The sequence below is a fragment of the Delphinus delphis genome, chromosome X (genome assembly GCF_949987515.2).
Source record: "Delphinus delphis chromosome X, mDelDel1.2, whole genome shotgun sequence".
Taxonomy (NCBI): Eukaryota; Metazoa; Chordata; class Mammalia; order Artiodactyla; family Delphinidae; genus Delphinus; species Delphinus delphis.
Window position 1 is genome coordinate 37,079,060 of NC_082704.1, and position 9,349 is coordinate 37,088,408.

A 9,349-nucleotide genomic window follows, 5' to 3' on the forward strand; every position below is an offset into this window, starting at 1 on the left:
ATCTATGGAAGTTCCCTGTTATGGTTTGGACTCTCAGAAGATTTAAGGAGCTTCATTTGTTAATGGTTTCCGTCTCTTTTCGAATATGATTTTTGCATCAAATAATTCTCTTTCCCTGTATCCTAGAGATGGCCCTTTTAGATACTTTGCTTCTGCTGCCTTGTAATCTAATCCATCAACAGCAGAAATTGAACAAATGATTGCTTCCGGCAGAAGAACTTCCAGGATAAATTTAATTTTATCATCTCTTATCAGAGTCAGCATTTTTTCATCTATTTGTTTGTAGATTTCTTGTAAATATTTCACCACCTCATCCAACTGATCTTCATCCTCAAAGTATGTTTCAATACAGGGTGTGAACCTATTTGCATTCAAAAATGATTTCAGCCATCTGGACCCTTTCGTGCCTTTTAAAATGGCTAAAAGATGGCTCTCTGTTCCCTTTGTATTCACAATGAAGTCCACTAGGTTCTTGTTGGCTCGGTCCCGAGCAGACTTCATTCGGTCTGGAAGAATTTTCTGGAAGGACATTTTCTTGGTCTGGGAAGTCACAACCATTGATTCCACAGGATTTTCATTTTGCAGCTTTGGAAATAAGTTCCTGAAGGTATCCTGTTTGATTACTTTCCTAAGTGGATAACTAATGTCAGCAGCATAATACTCAAGGAAAGAGCCTACAAAAGAACCACAACCTATTCTAACTCTGTAGTCACAAATCAGTGAGATGCACCAGTCAATACTTTCACTGTAGTCCTCCCTGGCTTTATCTACTAGTGCTTGTTTCTCTTTACAGTCAAATTTCTTTAATCTTCTAAAAGGCACTCTAATGCCTCTCTTTTCAGGATTCATATTTGCCTCAACAAAAAGCACACTTGCTTTTCTCTCTTTTCGCCTGATGCTTTTTACCACTGCTGGCCAAAATGGATATTTTTGATATTTAAACCAGACTATCATTCCTGTTTCAAATGAACGTGGCTCATAATGAAAAATGAAACGTGGAAGTTCTTCATCTTCCTCATTGTCATCTAATATGGAAGCATCAATAGAATTTAGATGAACTGACTTGTCAGAAGCTTGAAGTTCTTCCCCAAGTTCCTCAAAATCCAGTCTCTGAAGATTTCTTTCATTATTCACAAGGAGTGAATAATCCATGGCATGGTTAGAGGCACTAAAGGAAACCTGGTGTTCCCATGAAGAAGGCCTAGGGGATGCCACAACACCCATCTCTGATTCCACAGTAGGTTGATTCTGGCTGGTATCTGAGCATGGATTGGAGGGGCCCTCTCCAGGATCTTCACTATTCTCTGAGAAGGTAGAGCATTCAGAGGAAATAGCTGGGGCCTCTGGGCAGATGTCCTGTGCCTCCTCTTTCAAAGCTTTGGGCACAGTGAAGCTATCTGATTGTAAAGTTGGAGTGAACTTTTCATCTTTAACATATACATCCTCCTCTTTAATTGTGGAATGCAAAGGCATAATTGTTGAGATGTCAATCTTTTTCTTGATCTCCTTTTCATCCTCATCTTCTGAAAGGGAAGGGAAAGTGTGGCGCCAGCTGAAGTTTTGTGATGACTTTGTTTCCATTTCACTTGGAATAGTATCAATGACTGCATGCACCCGTGATTTATCATCATACAGGGAATCATCACTCTCTGAAGATACTAACAGGGATGTTGAATTTTCATTTTCCTCAAGACACTTTGGTAAGTCTCCTTCGTGCTTCCGATACATTTTACGAGGGGGTGAATCAGAAAGCTTTTGTGGTACATTTTGAGACAGTGTCGTGGTCTCTCCCTCATCTGAACTGCTTGCTTGAATCAAATTTGTTCTCTCATTCAGAATATCCAGTGCCATTTTTAGTGACCTTGCATAGGCTGTTTCCTCTCTAGGTGGGTCACTGACCTCTGACTGTGCTGCTAGTGAGAAGGCAATAGCTTCAACTTGAGATTTACTGAGGATCTTTGTTTCTGTGCTTTCCACTTTAATTGTTTTATCTAGTGAGAGTATCTGAACTTCTAGGGAAAATGTCTTTTTTCTCTTACTGTTTGATGAAGCCGCAGATCTGGACAAAACTTTTGCTGGCCACAGCTGGCCTTGCCAATTGCATAAGACATACTTGGCATCCATTATGATTTAGATTTGTGTGCCAAGAGTTTACTAGCAGAGATTGAGGTGTCTGGCTATTCTTGTCACTGCTAAGGAAGTTCCTACCACAAACAATACTTTTAGCAATGCCCCTGTTAAAACTACAAAGAATTACAAAGGGTTTACAGCTTGTGTGGCCTGTTCTCCAGCTGAATTTCCCAAGGATGCTTGAACACGTTGTTTGAATGGGACGATATGGAAGATACTGAAATAACGAAAAGGAAGAGAAGAGAAGTATCAGCAAATAAAATTATTTTGCCAAAGTTGGTGAGCAACTGCAAATAGAGCAGAGACAGAAGAAAGGACAATGCTCAGTGGGGCATCAGACGGAGGAGAAAAATGCAGAATAATATAAGGTGTGGGATGAGAATTGGAAAAGTATTTTTATAATATCCCAAACTAAAGAACTTACCCTCATTATTGCACATGATTATTAAAGAGTGACTGTATGTGCATGATGGCAGAGACGGTGTGTCAGGAACTCTATGTTATTAGATATTTTCGGACTTCTGTGCCCCTAATGTTATACCTGGGGCAGCGGGACTCTGAACTTAGCGTGCATCAGAATCATCTGGAGGATTGTTAAAACTAGATTTCTATGCCCTATCCTGAGAATTTTATTCAGAAGGTCTAGACAGAATCCAATGTTTTGCACTTCTAATAAGTTATCAAATGATGCTGAGGCTACTTGTCTAAGAACTCTTTGGAAGCACTGCTGTAGCTGAACACACAGCTTTATAAATTTTAAGCTATAAATGCTTCCTTGTCTACCCAAAGCAGGGAGACAAAGATAATAGGGTCTCTATCTCTTGAACCCAGACCACAACACAATGACCTTGTTAATAGCATGAGCTTAGAAGATAAAAATTTAGAATGGCTACCAGGTTCACATATTGGATAGGATAATTATCAAGGATCTCTTGAGAGTCAAGTGGTTGGATAGGACCTCATGTAGAAATCTGAATAGTCTCTTGCATGAATTCTTCATAGTGGTTTAACACATGAGATTCTTTCCCCAAAGGAGAAGCTATTACTTTTAATTACAAAACATTATGGCTATAGAACAGGGAGCAAAATGAATTACACCTCAAATTCTCAACCTAACATGATTTTAATATGAAATGTAGTTTTTAATTTAAAAATGCTAAAGCTGCAGAGAAAGAAACAAAATAAATTATACCCCAAGTTCTCAACGTGTTTTTAATGTGAAATATTTTGTGAAATGAGAAGAGCCTTACCCAATGTCATGTGGATCAGGCCCTGTGATCTGTCTGTCTTGATTCTCACTCCAAAAGGAGACAGGCTGTTCAAAAGGAGACAAGGAATCAAACAAATGGACAAGGCATAAAGAAACTTCTCTACCAAAACTTTAGCAGGCATGTCATTCTGAAACACAGGAATGAAATGAAATCTCATCTGTGATGTAGATGTTTACTGTCCTCCTTGGTTTTATTATTTTAAATTCTCTCTGTGTGATATAGTTATGATATCTGGTTCATGTTTAAATCATCTTTCCCAGGAAAAGTGTGAGGTTAGGACAAGAAAGGGAAGTAACAATTGCCTTGTGTCTACTATGAACCCGACTATAGATTTTGTTTGAATCCTCAAATCAATCACCGTGTGAATTTTTCATCCTTTACACACATAATTTTTTTTCAACAGAATTTTATTCACACTCTACATGCTGTTTCACAGTCCACTAATACAAAATATGTTTCATTGCTTTATTGGCCTCCTTCATAAAAATGGTTGCCTGGAGAAAATTTAGGAAACCTGTCAAGCGCCACCTTGTGACCAGAAGCAGAACTGCAGCCTCCTCAGGAGCTATACACAGAGCCTCAATCACTATCAGATTTTTCTTATTTATGAGAAGGGTGGGAACTACATTTAGCCAGCCAGGAGCCTTTTCAGGCTTCTAGAACTTTCTAAGTTCAAGGGGTTTATTGTGTAGGATAAGAAGATTAAAGTGTCTTCAACTATAATGTTTCTGGTTATAAAACATGCAGAAGCTTATTAAAAATTGAAAAGATGCAAAAGGATATATGCAAAACTAAGTACAACTCTCTATATAAATAATCACTCTGAATATTTTCTATCTTTCCAGAGTTTTTTACATGTATAGATAAATGCATATCATTTCAAAACAACATCAGATCTCAATTAAGAGCATAGTTCGAACATCATCCTACATAAGTATTTTCCACATGATTTATGAATTACTTTAAATGAGGTTTTTTCCACATTTATAACATTTTATCTCAATATTTTTCCTGATGATGTAAAACAAGTAAATGAGTAAGTATATATCAATATTTTAAATATTTTAAAAATAGCAGTAAAGCTAGTCCTGTCTCTACAACTACACAAATAAACAATCCTGTTAATAGTGTGGCAGATATGTTTTCCCAGATTTGGTTGCATGAATTATATAGTAGCATATATATGTTTTACTAACACACATATTTATTTTTAAGTGAGATAATATAACAAATGCTATGCTACAAATTGCTTTTTTCACTTTATTTCTCAGACATTTCAAATCTCTACATGTAAAGGATTATGTTTTTATTTTCCAGATACATAGGTATTCCACTTATGGATGCACACTGCCATATAATATTTTTTAAATTGCTAGTAGAAATAAGCCAAATCCTCTCTCTGTCTCACTCTTAAACTATATAGAAAAATGGTTATTGCTGACCATGGCCATACCTGTGGTCTGAAAGAATGAGTTGCAAGGAGGACACAGGCAGGGCTGTAGCCAACACAGCAACCAGGCTACGCGCTTGATCAGGTCCAGGAAAATTTCCACTATCGGCAAAAGACTGGGGTGGGGGGGGATATGTCTGCATGTCTGTGTGTGTCTATGAATGCTTATGTGTTTGAAGCAAATTGGATATGCTGTTTCAGCTTCATTTTTCTTTCATAATTATAAAATTAATCATGGGGAAATTTACTCTAAAGATGGTGATATAGGCTAAGAAATAATATTAAAATAGTAACTTGACCATCCAGAAATGCTAACATGGGAGCTTATTTTCTCCCAGATTTTTTAAAAATATCACACATATATACATGCATATATATGTGCAAGTGTCTTCACTCAAATACATACTTGTTCCCCTTTCCATGCTCATGTACAGGTGACAAACACATAGTCTATGTGTCAATCAAATTATAGAAGTATTTCCCTCCATGCTGTCATATATTTTTATCCATCATTTTCTGTGTAAATTAATAAATGCTTAAAAATTCAAACAGTAACAGAATGTCTAGCAATATAAACATCGAATGCCAAGTCAATAAATTAGCATGAACGCCCGTGCTGCACTGAGGTCTTAATATAGAGGCTGTAATCTGATCACCCCTTCTCCCACTGTGGACTTTTAAAGCACTGGGAGATACAAAAATTCCAAAGGATTAATTCTTTCAAAATGCCAGCAATTATCTCAAAACCACACACTTATCCCACCACTCTAAGACCACTGTCCCTATTTTTCTCATCTTCATTGTAGGGTCCTGAGAAATCCCTATAAAATAACTAGCTTTAAGACAGCCATTACCTGGAAGCTTCTTGTCAGCTGCAGCCTGGTGAAATGCAGCTCCTCCCCCAAGACTGGTCAGGCACAGCTCACTCCCAAGCTTCTCAGAGAATGCTCCGCCCCCTCCCTGTGATGAAGACAGACGGTCCTTCCCTGAATTATGGGAGGGAGAATTGCCCAGTTAAACTGCTGAAGTGTTAAAGGGTAGAAATGTTCCTTTTTAAAGAACTTGAAAGTGAATTGGCAACAAGTGTCTGTTTAGTTTCCCTTAGGGTGTTGATTTCTTGAAAAAAAGAGGTTGCAAATCACTTTATTAAAAAAAAACTAATTTAAACTATTTTATATTTTTTCCTTGCCTTCTCTGCACCTTACCTTGGTAGGTAAATTTAAAACCCAGCTGGTCATGCTTCATTAAAATAGTTCACTAAGGATCTTGACTGGGATTGCACTAAAACTGCACATCATTTTGGGGAAAATGACTTCTTTATAATTTTTTTTATGTTTCCAGGCCATGGTATGTCTCTCCTTTTATTCAGTTCTTCTCTTAAATGCTTCAGAAATTTCCAGAGACGTCTTCATGAACACAGATATTTCTGTCAGAGGCTGAAAATCACTCATTAGGCAGGAAAGCACCCATTTCATATACCCTCATCAATAAATGGCAATTACTTCTTCTTATATTTTATTGGTATTTTTCACTCACACAATTCAATGTGGGGGAAGTTAACTTTCAAAAATTCACATGTATTTGTATGTCTGAAATATATCTTGCACATTCTATTAGTTAAAATTCTCCTGTGTAGGGGTTTCCCTGGTGGCGCAGTGGTTGAGAGTCTGCCTGCCGATGCAGGGGACACGCGTTCGTGCCCCGGTCAGGGAAAATCCCATATGCCGCGGAGCGGCTGGGCCCGTGAGCCATGGCTGCTGAGCCTGCGCGTCCGGAGCCTGTGCTCCACAACGGAAGAAGCCACAACAGTGAGAGGCCCGCATACCGCAAAAAAAAAAAAAATTCTCCTGTGTTAAATTAAAATTTAGATTTCTGCTTTAATTTAGAAAGTCAATTTTAAATATTGCTAGTGGTAATTTTGGAAATGAAGATATATGGAATGAAGTGTTTTATTTGGTCTCTGTATTATATAATATGTAATATATATATTTATGTATAAAATATTTATAAATAAATTTATTTTATATATCTTATTTATATATAAATTTATTTATTTTATATAAAAACTTAGTTATATATAAAATAAACATATATATGTAAAAGTTTTTATTATATAATAAAAAAAGTTGATCTTATATATAATCAGCAACAAAAATAATTTTCTTATTATATAATTAATCTTTTCAAAACTTTCAAAGTATTATTACCTAATTTAAAGAGGATTATCAAGCTAGTGTAAATATGGATTTATTTAAATGAAGAGATACATTCAATTATATATTTTATAATGTAATATTTCTTTCTCCTTATTTCACATGTTTGGGAAAAACCAAATGCACATAAAATATGGTCATTACATTAAAATTATACTTTGCTGTGTTTATTTTGTCTATTTTCTATATTGCACATAAATCAGGAAATACTACACCACCACACCATTTTCCAAACAAAATGCAAAGTAAAAGATTAATTCCTTGGACAATATTTTATATTTCATTGTTCTGTAGAAGGAGGAGGAGAGGAATGATACCCAATAATAATTAATGCTACTACTACTACTACTACTATCTTAATGAAGATAGATAATAATTATAGATATAATAATATCTATACATCGCCGTATGTATATACAATGGAATACTACTCAGCCATAAAAAAAGAACGAAATTTTCCCATTTGCAGTAACATGGATGGACTTGGAGGGTATTATGCTAACTGAAAGACACTTAGCATAATATCACATATGTGGGATCTAAAAAATACCACAAACTAGTGACTATAACAAAAATGAAACAGACTCACAGATACAGAGAACAAAGTAATGCTTACCAGTGGAGAGAGGGAAGAGGGGAGGGACAATATAGGGGTAGGGGCTTATGAGGTACAAACTACTATGTATAAAATAAGCTACAAGGATATATTGTACAACACAGGGAATATAGCCAATATTTCATAATAACTATAAATAGGAGTATAACCTTTAAAAATTGTGAACCACTATATTGTACACCTGTAACAAAAAAAAGATTATGTATTCTGAGTGCTAATATAGAGTTGTTTCCATAGATACCTAATCAAGACTAATTAAGGTGTTTTCTAAACAAACAAAAAAAATAAAGTAGACACCAGCCACTGAAAACTAAGGCTTTGGCTGCTCTGGCAGAAGGATACCCAACATCATCCTAAGTTTGGGAGGACCCTAGAACTGAGGTCTTCACAACCCATAATATCTTGTGTCTCTTTACATCTCCCATTCTGGAATTCAAACTGGATTATACATTGAATGCTGTCAATTCAACAAACATTTGTTAAGCATGTGTATTTCTAGATGTTGAACTGGGTTCTGAATTAATCAGGAGCAGATAGTAATTCTCTTTGACCAAGTATTAGTTTACTAATACACCATCTCCCTCGATTCTCACAAAATCTTGTTAGGTGGGTATTCTGAATATTACCACTTTGTAGATGAGGCATTAGAGAGGTTAATTAACTTTTACAAGGATATCTAGAGACTACTGGGCATATGGGATTTGAATCCTGTACTTCGACTCCAGAGTCCATGCTTTTAATCATTAAAACACACTGAACCTACCTCATCACAAATGAAAAATGCTCTAAAAATGTGGGCTGGATGAATGGTGAATTAATGAATTTGAAATAGTTATGTACTGGGAGTCACTTCAACTTAAAAGAGAATCCTGTATCTAATTTAACATAAATTAGTCTTTTATAACATAATTATTGGAGTGAGTGACATCCCATCACTTTTGCCAAATTCTATTGATTGGAAGCAAGTCACAGGTTCTGTCCATACCTAAGGGGAGGGAACTACACAAGGGAGTTGGCCACCTAGGGTGTGTCTACCACAATACTGTATGATTACATTTATGTGACATTTTCAAAAAGAGAAAAGTATAGTGACATGATCAGTGGCTGCTAGGGGTTATAGGTAGGGAGAGGGTGTGACTATACAGGGATAGCACAGGAAGTTGTTGGGGTGATGGAATCTTCCATATCCTGACTGTGATAGTGATTATATGAATTTATACATGTGTAAAATCCAAAGAAGTATATACAAAAAGTCATATATTATATATGATACTTTAAAGTATGATTTTAATGTATAATAATTAAAAAAAATTAAATGGAAAAATTTAATAACTAGTATATAAAAATCAACTCTTGTAAGTATGCCTTAGAAATATTCAGCTTCTTCCTAAAGCACATTTAATAACAAAGAAAACAAAAATAACACCCATACATATATTATTAGAAAGCATGAGTTCCATTTCAAATTAGGATATAAAAAGCTGTAAGAGAATGCCACCCATAACTTAATGACAAAAATCTAAATAATCTACAAAACTATAATATCCCTTGAGCTCATCACAGAACTGAGGTAAAACGAATTCCAAAGGGTAACCAGCCCCTTTGGCAAAGCATGGAGACAGAAGTAGCTGTCACACAAGCAGGTAAAAAAAAAATCAGCTGAAAGCTT

At 35.8% G+C, this 9,349-nt stretch overlaps 1 protein-coding gene across 1 annotated transcript; it reads right to left on the reverse strand.

Moving 5' to 3' along the window:
* Window positions 1-42: 42 nt before the first annotated feature.
* Window positions 43-2,124, reverse strand: PWWP3B (PWWP domain containing 3B). The gene has a single exon (XM_060002251.1). The coding sequence runs from the start codon at window positions 2,122-2,124 to the stop codon at window positions 43-45; it is 2,082 nt and encodes a 693-aa protein (XP_059858234.1).
* Window positions 2,125-9,349: the final 7,225 nt, after the last annotated feature.